General features: G+C 28.5%; 1 protein-coding gene across 5 annotated transcripts in view; it reads right to left on the reverse strand.

The window, feature by feature from the left end:
* LOC106682396 (multidrug resistance-associated protein 1) overlaps nt 1–19,220 on the reverse strand; it is a 54,993-nt gene that overhangs the window by 26,074 nt on the left and 9,699 nt on the right. For all 5 annotated transcript variants that reach the window (XM_067049511.1, XM_067049512.1, XM_067049510.1 and 2 more), the window contains exons 6-17: nt 18,160–18,276; nt 16,909–17,102; nt 13,128–13,313; nt 11,041–11,215; nt 9,786–9,954; nt 9,517–9,668; nt 6,461–6,598; nt 5,415–5,561; nt 4,993–5,077; nt 4,700–4,896; nt 4,120–4,296; nt 2,247–2,414 (exon numbers count right to left, since the gene is read on the reverse strand). In XM_067049511.1, coding sequence (XP_066905612.1) covers nt 2,247–2,414; nt 4,120–4,296; nt 4,700–4,896; nt 4,993–5,077; nt 5,415–5,561; nt 6,461–6,598; nt 9,517–9,668; nt 9,786–9,954; nt 11,041–11,215; nt 13,128–13,313; nt 16,909–17,102; nt 18,160–18,276 — 1,905 coding nt within the window. The remainder of the gene's footprint in view (nt 1–2,246; nt 2,415–4,119; nt 4,297–4,699; nt 4,897–4,992; nt 5,078–5,414; nt 5,562–6,460; nt 6,599–9,516; nt 9,669–9,785; nt 9,955–11,040; nt 11,216–13,127; nt 13,314–16,908; nt 17,103–18,159; nt 18,277–19,220) is intronic.

Consider the following 19,220-nt stretch of genomic DNA (forward strand, 5'->3'; position numbering starts at 1 on the left):
TAACTATGTGTTTGTATCTTTTTTAGCCCTGACAAAGCCCTGCAACGTGGGGCGAAACGTTGGCTCAATAAAATAGTATAATTCTACTATTTGAGTTTTTTTTTACCACACCCGGACCATATTCCATTCATCTATTCACGCGGTCAATCAACAATCTTCCAGTATTTTCGTTTTCTTTTGACCACACTCCTGACCATCTTCTTCATAATTTGAAATTATACGGACAATTATTAAAATAATATATAATAAGACTATTTTTAATTTGTTTGATTTTTAAATATGTTTAAATAGTTTCTACAATTTATTTATTTTGAAGCTGCTAATTCTTAGTTTAATTAAAAGGTTTGTGTAAAAAAAAAAAAAAAAGTTTACTTCAATTCTAGAGGGCTCAAATAATATATGAAGTAATACCTCTAAATTTCAAGAAAACTAAACGCAACAGTACTTAGGCATAGAGATATAAAGATAATTAAATGTAATGCATAACTGGACCAGTTATAATACGACAATGTTAAATAATAATTCATAAATTAAATCCACTTAGAATCATTTACCTTATTATATTTTGTTCACTAAAATTTATTTAGAAAAAATAATTGTTGAAGGAATAGAGTTATTTTGATAGTTCAAGTATTATACTCTATTTCCAGATTTTGACATTTTTTGGTTATTATCAAGATCCGGATTCTTATTCAATTGCATTTAATATTTAAACAGCTGATCAAATATCTTTATGGATTAGGTTACTCAGGTATAATTAATCAAATTTTCTTTTGCATATTTGAAGATTCAGTGATTATAAAGTAGGAGAAACTTGAAAAATAGAAAAGGATTTTGCGAAAATTAGTCAATTAGTAATTAAATACAATCATTCCTAATTTTTTTTTATTAATATTGTAAGTTTCAATGAATTTCAAATATTATTTTTTTTAAAAAATTATAATTAATATTTTTATCCACTGGCATGCATATTTTTTATAAATGTACGCAATTTATTTTTATTAATAGCTATGATGTGTTTTAATTATTTTCATACTCATTTGTAATTTCTTTAATATTATAAATTATTTATCCTTCATGAATATGATTATTGCTGTTTTTCTTTTGTAACTAATTGTAAAGTTTTATTATTTTGATATTTTATTTTTATTAAGATGTTGACGTAAACAGACAGATGAATGTATCAGTTGTGAACGATATTGTTTAAACAATGTTGTGTTATAAATTTTAATTAAATGACTATATGACGAAATTTCAAAAAGAAATGTATTTATAATATTGTATATAGTTAGAGGTGTCTTTTGTATGAGACTATACCCCCCTCCCATAATCAATTGTTTTAAAAAAAAAATTGTACTTACTTGGTTAATATAAGAGTAACCAAGTAAGGCCCACCAAGCCAATCTGATATAAAATAAATCAATAAAAAATAAATAGATGTACTTACAAATGAGCTAAAATTGATTATTAGGTTTTAATTTTATACATAAAAAATTGTGGATAATAGTTATAATTGTAGGAATATTAATACTTAAAAATGAGGAAACCTAAAACATTGTAGAAAGAAATATAGAATATTGATAATATTCTGAAGGAAGCTTATTTTTCACCTCAACATCTTAATAAAAAGAACAAACAAATTCCTTGGAAAGAAAACCTAGAATTGATATTTTATTTTTTAAAAAGTGTTTCATATAATAAAACGTGTAAAATCATTTCGCTTTAATTTTTAGTTCCTCTTGCTATTTCTTTCTTAGTTCAGTAGTTTATCTTGACACGTTAGTGATATATTTGAATATTTGAGCTATCTTACTGCATATTTGGACATTTTTTTTTTATTGCCAAAAAATCCAGGCTCTGATTATTTAGAAATTAGAAAATTATGTTTTTAAAAATTCCTAAAATAACTTCAGAACTAAGCTCAACTTACTTTTTCAATTATTAATTGTAACAAATAATTTTAAAACATTTCATATTACATTTAACAGTGATTTATTTTAAAGAAATGTTATTTATAATATTTTAATTGCTATCAATGGAAATGAAGGATAGTTGTAGAACGTTTAACACCGCAGTTATTTAATATCTAGTTTAACAATTAGGAGAAGATAGGAGATAGGAGCACAAATGAGTAAAGACTTATTTATTAGTGCCAATACTTATTTGTGTTCTTCACCTCCTGTACCCTCGACCATCTTCTCATTATATAATCCACGGTCAACTATTAACTCATCATCTAGTTTTACCTTGTTTCGAAGAACTCCATGTGAGCTAATAACTTCTTCAAATATGTGGCTGCCTACGTGACTATCTACAGCGCTTAACGGATCATCAAATAAGTAGACATCTCTGTTGGAGTAGACAGCTCTAGCCAGGCTCAATCTCTGTTTCTGACCTCCGCTGAGGTTGACCCCCTGTATACAAATTTAAAAATTGTACTCCAATTTCTTAATGACTTAGAAGCGAGATATTAAGAAAAAGGAATACTCAAGATTTTGCTTGATTTATATTTTATATATGTGTAAAAAATAAATAACTGCTCCTAGATCAAATAAGTTTTTACAAATTAGACATAGCTACCATCCAGGAAATCCAATGGACGGGCCAAGGCATAATGCAGAAGAAGAACCACACCATATTTTACAGCAGTCGTGAGAACACCCACGAGTTTAGTGTGGGATTCGTTGTTGCGGGTAAATTCAGACAACTGGTGATTGAATGGAAATTTGTGAGTCCCAGAATGTCACATCAGAATACGGGGGAGGTTCTGCAATTACAGTATCATCTGTGCTCATGCTCCCACGGAAGTGGCTGATGATGAAGAAAAGGACAGGTTCTATGACTCGACGCCTGCCCAAGCTACAACATAAAGATAATTGCTGGAGACTTCAATGCTAAGATTAGAAAGGAAGAAATCTATCGCCCTACTATAGGACATCACAGCCTTCACGAAGAAACTATGTTTAAGGAGTCTGATATAGTTTGAGTGATGAAAATTGCAAGACTGAGATGGGCAAGACATGTCGTTAGGATGGGCAGTGAGGATCCACCTAGACAATAATTGATGGAGCCACTCCATGGTACCAAGAGAAGAGGAAGACTAAAGCTGCGATGAGCTGATGGTGTTGCTGCTGATGCAACAAATATGCTGGGGCTTCGGAATTGGATGGGAGCTGCACAGGACCAAGACAATTGGCAGAAGCTGCTGGAGGAGGCCAGGATTCGACACCGGATTGTAGAGCCACGCTAGTAGTAGTAGTAAAAAATAAATGATCAACAGACTGAGAAAGATCAGCGTATAACAAGCACAAACAGAGCCTTCTTCCCTTTGTCAAGAATACTAAAATCCCAAAAAATCTCTACAAAGATCTACAAGGTCAGTAGAACCAAAACAATATATAAATATGTATATAAAAAATTAAATAGTGTATTCTAAGGCACTTCAGTCATGTATTAACCACTTAAAACCTTTCAGCGAGTACTAGGTAGGTAGTAATAAAGCCGTTTTAAAAATAATTTCCTTATAAAATATATGCTACCGAACCATTTCTGCGGTCCACCCTAAGGTTCATCACTCGCAGATCACCAGTTGGAAACCACTGATGTAAATAAAAAAACATTGAAATTAACATAATGAGAAATGTGCTAAGTAAATTTCATTTAAAATTAACTTTTTGCATTAATAGTTAAAGAGTTTTTATATCTAGTTGTGTATATATTTGTTTATTACTTCAATAGTATCAATTATTTTAAATGTTTTGTGCAACATGGAGGAAGTTCCAAATCTTTTAAGCTTCCTTCTGCACTCATAGAAGAAAAGAGTGGGTTTTAGATGACCCAGTATGATTTTTAGTGCTAATATATTTATATTTAAAAATAAAAAGAAATTTACCTCATCAGTAGAATCTAGAAAACTTTTTTTTAATTTACAAAAATTTTGTAGAATGAAGTAAACTTACTACTGCAGACCCATCAATAATTCTAATTTAAAATGGCATTTAATATTTTATTAAAATAAGTAATATGAGCACAGAATTTCCAGAAACAAAATCTTAATATAACAAAGTATTTAATTAACTAGGATAATGAATTTTTTCAGTATTGTCTAAATGGACTTACTCTTTCACCGATTTCAGTCTGATCACCATTGGGTAACATCTCTAAATCTTGTTTCAATGCGCAAGCTTCAATAACTTTATTGTACTTTTTCTTATCCCATGCTGTTCCAAATAATATGTTGTCTTGAAAAGAACAGTTCTGTATCCATGAAAGCTGTGATACATATGCTATGGATCCCTTGAAAAAAAAAATAATAGCAATTAATCAATAAATATAAATTTAAAAAAATATGGGAGTGCATATCTCAGTGGTAAGGCACTGTGCTCCTAATTCCAAGGACCCGGGTTCGAGTACGGCTGTGGCAGATAATTATTTTCTGTTTCACTGTAGCCGTGAGTCAGCTCTGTGGGTTCAGGACTCTTCATGAAGTGGGTACCCTTAATTAGGTAAAATGCTGACCTAATCACCTCCTTGCACAACCATTGATCTCGTAACAGTACTTCTTTACAAAGTACTGCACCCCTAACTCTTAATGGGTTGTAACGGTACAGATTTTAGTTTTTTTTATTATATAACATAAAATATTTATCAACAACAGTATATCATGAAGGAAGTACAGTAATCATATACAGTAACATACCTTCACAATGACTCTTCCATCAAGCTTATACATCTCCCCAAGAAATGCAGAGATCAAAGAGGATTTGCCTGATCCTACATTACCGATCACAGCAACCAAGGAACCTTCTTTCACTCTTAGGTTTATATTTTTGAGTATAGGTTCTTCGCTATTATTAGTCCATGAGAAAGTACCATTTTCTATCACCAATGGATTTACTAAAAAAAAACAAACGTAATAAAAAGATTGATGAAAATAAATTTGAATAATTTAGAAAACAAAATGCTTTATAACAAATAATTTTTAAAACTTACTCTCTTTGCCATCATTATCTACTATTTCCGGATCTAATTCTTCATTGTTCAGAAAACTATCAATTCTTTTCACTGACACACTAACCTGAAATAAATATAAATAATATTTGAAAATATAACAAAGTTATTCGAAATCAGTAACTTGAATGCAAAGATATTTATGATCTGAAAGTTCTAAAACTTTTGAAAGAATATTAACAATGTTAAAGAAAAAACCTTGTCACCTTCAAAGCTATATTTTAGATCTGAGAATAAATTAAAACTATTAAATTTCCTTATATTTATTTCAAATAAATTATGAATATTACAATATACATTCTTACTATACACAACAAAAATGTAGCAGCAGTTTAATGCTTTAAATTTTAATAATTTATATCTTAAGCTGAGCACACACCATTTATCGATATTTATTGACTTACTTGAATTATGTTAGAGATCATTTGTGGAAGCATCATCATTGGTGTTCGTAGAATATTGAACAGAGATAGGGAAACAAATGCTTTTGATGCGTCCAAAACGTTCTTTTCATCAATGAGGACATAAGCAGCAAATGTAGTTAGTGAAACCTAGGAAATTAAAATTTAATTTATAATAAAAAGTCATTAAATTACCACAAAGCACAATAAGAAGTATTCCGCAAATCAAAAATTCTTTAGTAAAACTTAAGTAGATTGGTGGACTTGTGTTGAAGTTATTATTATTTTAGTGATTTTCGAAAAAAAAAAAATTTCTCGATGAGGAAAAGTACAAAAATAAATTTTGTTTTTTCCAAGAATATAACACTTTAACAAAAGATAACAAAGTCATAATGAAATTGAGAATATTCGGGTGGTCTCGGTTTTTTCCTGTCAAAATCGTATTCTTCTGTATTCTTTTAATTTTTTCTCCTTTAGTTATTAATAAAATCCTTTAATATTTTCTATTATCCATTGCTTATTATTGCTAACAAGAACTGTTTATTTTTTTTTTCAAACAAACAAAATTAAAGGTACTTAAGGGGAAAAGTTTTTCAAAAACTGTCCTTTAAGCCCTGTCAGACTATTTCAATAAGGATATGAACTAGCCAATAATAAAAACCATTTAATTGTACACTAATCAAAATCCTTACAGCAGTTTCCGAGAAAATTGAAAAAATGTGAAAAATCAATTCCATTAAGTGGCACCTCGAGTTTATTGAAAAAGTTGCAGTAACATCCAAGACATTCTTAAATATGTAATTTCAGTTTTGTATTTTTTTTTTTTTTTTTTAAGCTAAGCTAATATGGACCATTTTACGAGGTTTGGTTATTTAGACTAAGGGGACTTTAAAATATGCATTTCCGTCCCAAACTCATGATTTTTTTCACAATACTTTTCCTTACTAAATATTCCATTATAGTATATTATGGGAAATAGGTAAAGTAATAAGTATATATTGGGAAAGAAATCATAGAGCATAAAAATAAGTATAAATTATATCACATACTAAAAATGGTGTACACGACCAAATCAATGATGTTACAGCCTTAAGATTAGCAGATTGTTTTATTATTTTTATTTCTTTTTCTCTTATTTCTTTTACTCGTTCTTCGAAGCTATGTTCCCATGCATAAAGCTTTAATACCTAAAAAAGTGAAAAAAAAAAATAGATAAAATAATAATAATTATTAGAATCTATATATATATCTATATTGTAATATCCTTTTTTATGAGTAAACAGTTATTTTTTATATATGAATGATTTTTAGTGTGTTTTATGTTATGTATCATTTCAGTATTGTTTATTTGTTGTATTAAACCAAAAAGCAAGCTAACCAATATTCATCAGTAAAACATGCGGTTACAAAAGATATCATTCAAAAGATATAAAGCCAAGATGGCAGTGCCATTCAAAATTCTGTTGAATTACGGCCATATTGAGTAGATTCAGATATTTTAAACTTTATTTAACTTCCCGTAAATTTAATAAAAACTAGAAGTCAAGAATAAGTGTTAAAGCATAATATTCAGAAATGTAATCATAAGAAAAAACTCAAAACCGTTGTAATACAATCCATGTTTACAACAGACTCTAGACAGGATGTAGGGTTTATACTTCATTAGTGGTCTAGGCGGGAGAAGGAGGACATCTCCTGGATGCAGGAGGTCCTAAACATCTTTTGTCTCTCTCAGTGGGACATCTAGAAACAGAAGAGATCTAGAATCATCTCTGAAGATAAAGTGATTCTTTGTTTGTATTGCCAAGAGATTGGATGTGTGCTGAAGAGAATTAGAGGAACAATGCTTTGTGTAGTCAGTATTTGTTTGTTGAAAGATTGTTTACAGCCAGTTGAGAAAGAAGACAAAGAAACTTCAATCATCAAAAGAAGGTTGTATAAATTAGTTAGTTTTGTTCTACCTAAAATTAAATACATTTGTAAAAGTAAATATTAATTTAATTAAGAGTTATTAGTAGAAAAGTGTCTGTTTCTGATTGCCTAGAAACCCGCCCTGAGATTAAGAGTCTAAAATGTTATAAAATTTAAATAAAATTCTACTATCTATTTAATATTATAGCTTTTCATTTAAACCCAAGCTATACTAGGATATGAGAATAAGTTAAAACTATAAATTTTCCTTTTATTTACTTGAAATAATTTTTTGAATATTACAATAATCTATAGAAAATATATTATATAGTAATATCCTCTTTTTTTGATAAATAGTTATTTTTCTTATATAAATAGTTTTATTTTATGTATCAATGTTAAATATTGCTCATTTGTTTCATTTAACCAATAAGCAAGGTTGCCAAATTTGTTCAATCAAATATGGAGTAGAAAACATTGTTAAAAGTAGTCCAGATGGAGGCCCCATTCTGAAATCGGTAGAATTGCTGCCATGTTGAGCAGACTCAAATATTTTCAACTTTAGTTAATTTCCTATCATGATTGTATTTACAGTAAATTCAAGTAAAAATAGAAGAGGGATAAGAAAAAGTATAAAAGTATTTAGGAAAATCTACATAAAGAAAATCATAGACAAACACTTAAAAACATTGTGCTACAATTGATGTTTACATAGAATATCGAAAATGGGGAATGTAATGAACGAAAAAGTGAGACTTGTTTGCCTCGATGGCAGAAGAGATGTCTCCTGGAAGCAGGTGGTGTTGACCACACTACTGTCAGTTGTAGATATTTCGAAAGAAGACATTAAGAAGCATCCATCATCAAAGAAGATTATATAATTGATTATTTTTGCACAACATTGAATTTAAGTTAATTTGTAAAAGTAGCTAATAATTCTTTTAAGTGTAATTGTGTTCTTATTGTCTGGAAAACCCACTCTGAGATAGAGTCAATAATGTTTATTAATTTAAAATAAAATTCTCATATCTAGTTAATATTTAATTTATTAATTTAAACCTTGTAGTAATCAAAGCTATAGTTTAGAACTGACAATAAAAAAGATAGTTAAATTCCTTATATTTATTTTAATTGATTTGGAATGTTACAATACATATATATTCTATAGATTATCAATTATAATTTACCAATTATAATAAGCAGTTAAATATTTAGATTGTCCTTGAGGATGGCCAAAATGGCCGAAACGTTGGACTGTTGATGAAATAAAAAGTGTTAAGACTATAGAAGGATACAATTTAATCAATTACAATATTAACGAAGGGGCTGATCCCAAAGTCAAAGAGGCAGGAACAGATGGACTGGAATTACCAATTCATATGCTAAAAGAGGCTCAACAAGCGGTTTTCTTAGATACATCAAGAATTATGCTGAAGTTCTTAAATGTTTGATTAAATTTAAATCTAACCATGTGATACATATTTCAAATAAAATGCAATCGTCTTTTCTTTTTTTTTCTAAAGGAATTTTCACTGGCAATGAAAAATGAATTTCCTACAATAACATTAATTGAAAAAGATCCTAGTCCAAATGTAATGGATCAGAAAGAGATCATGCTGTCAATTTGGTGGGGTTACAACGGTATTGTGTATTTTGAGCTACTTTCAAGCAACTCAAATATTTATTACCAACAACTCAAGACATTGGAGGAAGCAATCAAAGAGAAAAATTAAGAATTGCTGCAATTCAAAGAAATCAAGTTCTATCACGATATTGCAAAGTCTTAAACATCTTTAGTAACACTTACAAAATTATTGGAGCTTGGTTAAGAAGTGATGTCATATCTACCATATAGCCCATATTTGCACCATTGGATTGTCATTTTACTTTGAAGTTTACAAAACTTCTTAAATGGTAAAAATTTCATTAATAATGATGATCATAAATCGGATTTGATTGAGTTTTTTTTTTGTAAAAAGGACCAGAAGTTCTTTTAGCACAGGAACATGAAGTTAGAGAATGATGGCAAAATGTCATCGATCAGAATGGAAGGTGTTTGACTGATTAATGTTCATTTTTTGTATTTAAAAAATTGAGTTTTATTTCACACTAAAAACCAAAATTACTTCTCTTCCAACCCTATGTTACCAAAATAAAAGAATATATATAAAACTATAATTAAATAAAGTCAAACCTTTATCCCAGAAAGGATTTCGTTCATAATTTTCAGTCTCTCGTCCTTGTATTTCATTTGTTTAATTTGTAATTTTTTTGCTAAATTAGCCATATATCCATTGACAGGTATCATAATAATCAGTATGACAAAACCAGCTAAAACAGATGGTCCTTAAAACAGAAAAAGTATGTATTAATATTTCATTTTTGATGCCAGTTTCAAATAATAACAATGAATAAATGTTTAAATAGAGACGAAAATAGAAACTTATTGGACATAATGCTTACCTAAAATCTGCCAGATAAAGAAAACTGCTAATATAATCTGCAGCGGGACAGACCACAGATTACTCATTGAAATAAGGATATTATAAAATCTCTGAGCATCAACAGCCATTAAATTGACAATTTCACCAACTGTAGAAGTCTTTCGAGCAGAACTTGACAGCTTTAAAGCCTAGAAAAGAAAATTAGGAGAATTTCTAAATGCTCAAAATATATTTTTAATTATCGAATGAGTTATTACTTATGAAAATCTGAGTTGCTTGAAACATCCCTAGAATTTTTATAAATTTAAAAAGATGTTAGACTTTCTGCTAATAAAGAGATTAAAATATATTGCAAATGAGTTTACTACCATGTTTCAATTTCCAAGTGAAAAAATATAAAAAAATAAACTATCATTATATTCAAATTATATTTTATTTTATTTGCAGATGTTTTGCCCTACTTTTCATGGCTTCATCAGGGCTAAAAAATATGCAAAAATAACTAAAAATTTGTTGACAATGTAGGATAATAGGATATAAGAAGTAAACTAAGGTGGGCATCAGAAGTGCCCCACTTTGTTGGGCATTATCAGGACTGTTCCAGTTGAGAGATTTCAAAACAGACTGTCTGATGAAGTTCTACAAAGTGGGATAAAACATCAGCAAATAGATACTTGTTAACTATTTTTTGTTTTCTTTTGACCATACCACTTATTTCTTCTGCATAATTTAAAATAATACAGTCAATCATTTATATATATAAAAAACAAATGCAATTCTCCCATCTACATTTTGGTCTACACATCAGATGTTTACCCGTCCATTCAGTGCTTATTAACATTTTAGGGATCCGTTACTAACCACTACAACCTTACACACCTATCTTACACCGCAATGCTATAACTAGAATTATATTTACCGAGTGCAGTTCCCTTAATTCAGTGTTGTGTAGGCCTTCTAAATTTTCCCATTAAGTCATCTTTTTTCGGTTCGAATATTTTATGTAATTACGTAGACATAGAGTGGTGTAGAGATGACAGTTACAAACGGTTATATATAAGTGAAATTTTTCTCATATATTTACATAATTTGTAATTATTAATTATTATTATGTTAAATATTATCAATTCGGAGGGACATATAGGTTAAATAATTGATTAAGACAATAATAAGTGCTCTAGTAATCTTTACAAGAAATTTCTTAAATAAATTAATCTTTTGGTAAAATGATACCTATAATAATGCTAAGTAATAATAATACCTATGTGCATTACCTTTCTATAAATTGCCATCGTAAGTGCAGTTTTCATTCTGAGACCAATCAACATAGAAGAGTAATAATATTGAGTTAAAAATAATAGTTGAAGTGTATTGGAGGCCAAGAGTACTGCGGCATAAAATAAGCCTTTCCAATACGGTTCATCGCCTCTAACAAAGTCAATGAGGCACCTATAAAATGAAATATTTTAAATACCAAATTTTTTTTTTAATGAGGCATAATTGATGAATTTGTTGTTTATTAAATTAAAACTAGTATTTTTTTTATATATATAAAAATCAGGGAAAATATTCAGAAATAAAAGTTTCCAATCCTAAAAAATCATAAGTTTTAACTTAAATTATAAAATGGATTACAATTAGACATCAATAAAGAGGTAAAAAACAGTATATTAGGCATATTAATACGTCCAAAGAGGTAATATCTATTATAGAGCATTGCTTTGTGCTACAGAGATAAATTAATGCACCACTGTTAAAAGGCATTATTTTAAATAATGTAGTTATGTATACAATTTTTAGAGTGATGACAAGATTTCAAAATGGAAATTGATAAAAAAGATGAATAAGAGGTAAATATGATTATAAGAATTTTAAATGTATAAACATAACATATACATAAAAATTGTTAACAATAATAACTTAATTGTTACAATTTTAGGATAAAATAGTACATGAATATGGGAAAATTCTACCCAAAAAACTTATTCAGTTTATTTAAAAATTTAGATTTTCTGAATAGCTATTATAAATAACATTTTCAATAAAAAATTAAAAAAAAAAAACTTTCCAAAAGAAAATGTATGCACTTTTGAAAGAAAACTCAACTATTCCTCTGATAAAGAACATGTAATATTATCCAAACATCAAATACATCAGTAATGGCTAACAATCCACCATATTTATTGCTAACTGGTTTTGTTAAGTTGGATTTCTTTAACAGATCCGATAGTTTCACCAATTCATAGTAATAATAATATATTGTAATATGCTCCTTTTGTAGTAAATAGTATATTTTGATGTATAAAGGGTTTTTAATATGTTTTCTTTTATGTATCATTTTAAGATTGTTTATCCAAAAAGCAAGCTAACCAAGTTTCATTGTTTATAATAACTTCGTGAGTCAAAAAACAGAACCAAGATGGCGGTACGTTGAATCAAGGCCACGTTGAGCAGATTCCAAGGTAGACAAGTAGGCTAAAGTACTTGCAGTAGGAAAGTATAGTAATGTTGAGCATGGTCAGTACTTGGATGGGTCACTGCCTAAAATGGTTGATCACTCATATTGGAATGTTTCTAGCCAAGGGAGTTGAGACACCAGTTTTAGCAGCCTTGGAACTACAGCAGTGCAGGTTCAATGTTGGCCTAGTGGGATTGGCTTTTATTTTGTGGCAGTTTTACAAAATAGAAATTTGACTCTTCAACCATGCTTAGAATATGTTAGTTACCTCTAGACTAGATAACCTCATCCCACCTCCATGTCAGAAATGACCAAGCAGAGGGTAATGAAAAAAAAAAATTAGGTAGACTATACATTTTATAAAACTAAGCTTTGCTCTTCCCCGGGTAGGTGAGGCCCAACAGCCTACTGTTTGTAACTCACACTGACTGACTGATGAACCTACACTATGTAGCTTAATCAAGAATTGTTTTGTGATCCTCTAGGATGTCATGAGGGCACCAGGTGGTTTGGTCCATGGATGGACTCAGGGAAAGAAATATAGGTCCTCATTCACCTGCTGATCCTGAACAGCCATGATCAGTGAATGTAGACCAATTCATCTAACTGTGCTTGAACCTGGATAAATTAATGGGAAGGACACTGCTATATTGCCTCTAAAGGGACTGGTTGTGAAGCTATAGGGACTGTTACTGCACTATGGATACTCTGATTTATTGCAACGTCAGGTTGTGTTGTGTTACTCTCACCATGCTGTTGTACTCCCATAAGCAATCATTTTTTAACAATAAAATGAATAGAAAAGTAAACTAAAGAAGAATAAATTTCATAATTATTAATAGGTTTAAAAAACATTCTCATAAATTATCTATAAAATAAATAAAATTGGTTATGCATATTTACTTTAGAAGCTGTGGATTCGTAAATGTTAAAATATCTTGCATTAATTTAAAACTCGCTCCTACTAAATAACTTGCTCCGAACGATTTACATAAAACTGGTAAAATGGATAAAGGCTTCTTCATTGAAGTCATATTCTCTTTATTGTCATTTATTCTTGCATATTCTGAAGGTTTAAGTGTCACTGATCTACAAAAAAAATCCATTATGGGTTAGTAGAATTCTATTCTATAAAAAGATAATCTATTTAAAACAAAAAATTACTTTATTTATAATTATGAGAGATAGTTGACCGTGGATGATGAATGAGGAGAAGATGGTTGGGGGTGCGGTCAATGAAAAACACAAATAAGTACGATTAACTTATTTTAATGTGCCAACGTTTGTATGTATACATTTTATTTATATGTATATGTATACATTTTACATTTTATATGCATATTTATACATTTTATTTCATTTATATTACATTTTATTTTATTTCCCGCTTCTCTCATCACTTCATTTTATTAATTCTATTTTGTAAAATTATTCTGTTTATACTTTCTTTTTATTTTTTTTTTTTTTTAATTTTTCTATACTTACTGTGGTTGTTATCTTGTTCTGTTTTTAGCCCTGAAGAAGGCTAGAAACTCTAGCCGAAACGTTGGCACATTAAAATAAGTTAATCGTACTTATTTGTGTTTTTCATTGACCGCACCCCCAACCATCTTCTCCTCATACTTTATTTATAATCTTTTCACTTTCTTGAAACTGGTTATTTTTGTTTAAATAAAATGAATTTTATCCAATTTAAGTCTCAAAACAATTTATATTTCTTTATAAGTCCGACGTTTCGGCCAATTAGGTCATCCTCAAGGAAAGTCTTTATTTTTTTTTTATTTTTTTTTTTTTTTCCGGCCAAGACTCCCATTGGAGTCCTATACTGCCTAACCATGGTTGGGGGTCAAAGTTCTTCATTTTGTGGGACCGCCACGCAATGAAAAAAGTCGACGTCCCAAGCCGGATTCGAACCGGCACCGCAAATAGACATCAAATTGGTAAGACTGTGTCTTAACCACTGAGCTATGGGCGGCCCTAGGAAAGTCTTAAGTACAAATTTAGAACCACATCAATTTTAAAAAACTTTATGCAGGCTATTCAGCCCAGGCCAATAATTTCAATCCAAAATTACCCTATTTTTTCAATTCTTAACATTAAATTAAAACTTTTAATCACAATCAATTTACACTATTATACTTTATCACAACAATATTTGTAATCTCCTACAATAGCTTGCATAAAGTTTTTTAAAATTGACATGGTTCTAAATTTCTGTTTAAGATTATCCTTCAGGATGGTTGAATTGGCCGAAACGTTGGACTTATAAAGAAATATAGATTGTTTTGAGACTTAAATTACATAAAATTCATTTATTTAAACCAAAAAATTACAAATTATATCACAATCAAGATTTCATACTTTTCAAACTGATTACTATTCAATAATCGATGAAGACTTTTGACATTCTTACATTATTTTATTTGGAAGATTTTACCCTTGCTAATTTAACGTATAATAGAGGTACTATTGATCTTTAGTTAAGCATGTTAAAGGAAAAATATTTCCTTCTTTTAGCATATTAGTACAATATAACTTTTAATATGGTTGAGAGTCTGTTAATAGGTCTGTTAAATAGAAAATGAAGTCATGCAACAGACCAGCTGGTGCGGAGCTCAGCTGGTCTGTTGTAGTTTTGATAGGTTAGTTGCTACTAGTTTTTTTTTTTTTTTTTGGACGTTTTTGAAACTCTAATAAATGAATGGATACAAATAATAATAAAGTAACGGAATAAAAAACTAGGATAGGAAACAAGAAACAAGTCAGATGGAGGAAAGATGATGTGGCAAAGGTATTGGAGACTTTAATATCTTGTAAAGATTCAATCCGTTTTGGAAGGAAAGATTACAAAACACGTTGTTCGGAAAAACCGCTAGGAGCTCGTCTGGATTTAACATACAACATGGACTTTATATTAGGCTGCTCACAATCCTATACTAATCACATTTAGCGTGTTACAAATTTTTACATTTGACACATCATGAATATCCCTAATGACGGCAGTTCAATCATCACTTTTGGGCTAAATTGTAAAAATAATAAAAAATTTTTATTAAAAGCTGTTTTGAACTAAGTCACTGTGGATTCATTAGTAAAATCTTTAAATTGGTAAAAACAGAAGGTAAATTATTCAGTATTAAAGAATATAAGAACAGGTTTAGATTCCATCCTCCTAGTACGCTACATATTATTGGACTTGAAATGAAATGTAGCTATATTAAAAAAGTATTTGAGGTGAAGATGGTTGGGAGTGCGGTAAGTGAAGAGCAAAAATAAGTAAACATTTATAATTATGAGAGATAGTTAACCGTGGATGACTTATACGAGGAAAAGATGGTTAGGGGTGTGGTCAAAATAAAACACAAATAAGTTGATGTAACTTATTTAATCGTGCCAATGTTTCGGCTAGAGTTTCTAGCCTTCATCAGGGCTAAGAACAGAACAAGATAACAACCAATGAATAAAAAAAATAAAAAATAAAATATAAACAGAATGATATAAAGTAAATAATTTTACAGAATGGAATTAATATAATAAACTACTGATTTGTGTTTTATTTTGACCGCACCCCATCTTCTCTTCGTATAAGTAAAAATTTATTTATTAGTGCCAACATTTCGGCCAAAATTTCTAGCCTTCGAAGAAACAAAATATAAAGTTAAGTTGTTTTTGTTTCTTTACTCTAGTATTTTATTTACATATTGCATTAGTTATATATATTTTCATTCTCTTTTTTTTCCCCATAACTTTAATTTAAATTATTACTATTAAATTAAAATATTCAAATTTATTTCTTTTGTATTTTTATTTCCTCGATCCTGCTATTTTATTTACATATTTAATTACCTATTTATACTATTATTTTCCACTTCTTTTATTACTTTATTTTTAATAATTTTCATTTTGTACATATATTTATTTACAAACTAGATTTTCATATTTATCTCATTATTTTATTATTTGTTCTTTCCTCTTACTTAATTTTAATATTACTCTTCTCATACAGCTTTCATCTTCTTATAATACTTTAACTATTCATATCTGTAAACATTGTTTATATATCCTTTTCTTAGTTATTTATTTTCTAATCATTATTATATCTATATATCCTTTTATTCATTGATTGCTATCTTGTTTTTTTTTGTTTAGACCTGATGCAGGCTTGACATTCTGGCTGAAACGCTGGCACTAATAAATAAGTTTTGACTTATTTGTATTCTTTAATGACCGTAACCCCAACCATACATACCATTCACAGTCAAAAATCTCATCATTTTATTAAAAAAGACTTTAGCGTAATTTTAAATTTGAGATATTTTATTTAGAATTAATAATGGTAATTTAAGTGATTATCAAAATATTGTAATTAAACCTTAAGTCAACATATTATCCTTGAAAATGGCCAGGTTGGTGAAAACTTTGATGAGGTGAAATCAATTAATAGAAAGTTTGAGGCTTAGATAATTTAATTATTGTAAGTGATAAATGAAACTTTATTTCCATTCAAATTTGTTGTCAGATTGACACATTTTCTTCAAAATTATGTTTTTAGTCAAATAATTTTTTTTTTTTAATTACTCTTATTATTAGTCCACATAAATTTTGGATGTTATTCAAATTCAATTCAGTTGAAACTACAGGATAAAGATATTTTAAAAAATATTAACAGTATTAAAAAACTTACTTCTTATCCTTTGTAGAGACTTTGTTTAAAAATCCCTCTAGTATAGCAAATACTTGCGAAGCAGAATCTTGAGGTTTCATCGACCAAAGGTCATTAATGAGTAGAGGTTTCTTATAACCACGATATATCGTTTTATCAAACCAAAAGAATGTTATCCTATTTAGAAATGAAGAAGATTCCTCTGGGCAAGGTTTCTAAAGTAAAATGTATAAAAATAAATAATGAAACAATTAGACAGATTGAAAAATATTAGCATTTGAAATGTATACTACTGGTTAATAAAACATTTTATTAAAAGATATTTTATAACTATGCACCAGATTTTCATGAAGTAAAAAGTTTTCTTTGTTCAATATTTTACACTTTAAAGTATTTAGCTTCCTTAAAGAACTATAATTTTATCTTTCTTTTTCACAGTAACTATTTCTTAACTTTATATCATAAAAACACAAAGTTAGAAGGCAGTAAATTATTAATGAAAATATTTTATTCCTGAATCAAATTAAATATTTCTTATATGAAATTGGTGAATGTACACAATCTTCCTTAGTTTATTACACAGACAATTACGTTTCGGGATTATTCTCCATCTTCAGGTTGCTGATTAACTTTTTTATATAATATATAATCAACTCCTTATTTGTCACTTCATGTCAATATTAAACATATTATTGTCAATAATTGAAAACTTTTTATTCTTATTTTATTTTATTCTCCTTGGTTTAAAAATGTGTAATAGTTGATTAATATAAAAAGTTTTCTATTATTGACAATAATATGTTTAATATATGCATTAAGTGACAAATAAGGAGTTAATTATATATTATATAAAAAGATAATCAGCAACCTGTAGGTGGAGGATAAACCCGAAACGTAGTTGTCTGTGTAATAAACTAATATATTTAAATAAGGAAAATTGTGTTCATTCGCCAATTTCATATTAGTTTCTAGAAACTCTTCCTTTAGAAGATCATTAATTTAAGAAAATAAATATTTCTTAAAGTTTAAAATGAAAACTTTATGAATAAAGTTAGAAGGCAGTAAATTATGAATGAAAATATTTTATTCCTGAATCAAATTAAATATTTCTTAAAGTTTAAAACGAAAACTTTATGAATAAAGTTAGAAGTCAGTAAATTATGAATGAAAATATTTTATTCCTGAATCAAATTAAATATTTCTTAAAGTTTAAAACAAAAATTTTATGAATAAAGTAAAAAAAAAAAGTAAATATATATTACAAAACTTTACCTCAACTGGAGGGTAGTCAGAATGCCTTGGTGCTAAATCTGCCAAACAATTAAGTAGAAACATTGCAATACACAGGAAATAATATATGATATAAATTAACCTAACTTTTGCTTCCTCCTGTAAACAAATATTATTGCATTAATAAATAGATATAAATATAAATATAAACATATACATACATAACATAGTAAAATATTTGGTTGTATCAAAAGAAATGATAAAACTCATAAAAACCTAAATAAAAATAATAACATAAAAATATATCAATTAATTTTGAAAAACTCATAATTGCTTTTATTTCTAATAATATCATTCAAAATTAAATGATATCCTATAGAAAAATTAAATAGGTACCTACTCTACTATAACTAAACTATTTTTTGGAATATTTTTACAAACCTATGAGAAAAAAACAATAAGGAGTTTGTAATTACAATTATAGTTCAGTCCTACTAATTTGGAAATCTGGTTATTGTATTTGCTCGGAGTTAGGTCCAGATTTTTCTCTGAAAATGTCTTCAGTAAAGTAGGAGATCGACTTATTTTCAGGATCTAGAAAAATTTGTGTTCTACAAAATTGAGGGCTTTTAAATCACTTAAAAGTTTATATTCATTTTTATTTTTGCAATGGGATATTAAATACAGTTTATGTTAATAAGTAAAAATTGTTAACTTATTATCATCATTTTGGGAAAGATAAAATGTAATGAAGACAGAATGACACCCACATTTAAGGAAAACAATATATTTTAACTGAGAATTGAGAAGGAAAATGAAGGGATTGTATGGAACAAAAACATAAAAATAGCATATGCAAATGGTGCTTTGAATTAAAGATGGGAATATTGACCTACTTAGGAAAGTTTAAGCAGTAAAAAAAAGAATATGTTCAAATTTCAAAGCTTCATCACATTTTTTTTTTCCTAAGCCCCATGGGGGTTGTGCGTGGGGTTGAAATCAGGGGATGATAAGAAAACGTGAAGAGGCGACCACTTTTCCTGCATTGGGAATGCATTTGAAGAGGGAGCTGAAGAATAGGATATTTCGGATGGGAATCGGGT

This window comes from Halyomorpha halys, unplaced genomic scaffold (genome assembly GCF_000696795.3).
Source record: "Halyomorpha halys isolate HHAL.00 unplaced genomic scaffold, Hhal_1.1 Scaffold410.1, whole genome shotgun sequence".
Lineage (NCBI taxonomy): Eukaryota > Metazoa > Arthropoda > Insecta > Hemiptera > Pentatomidae > Halyomorpha > Halyomorpha halys.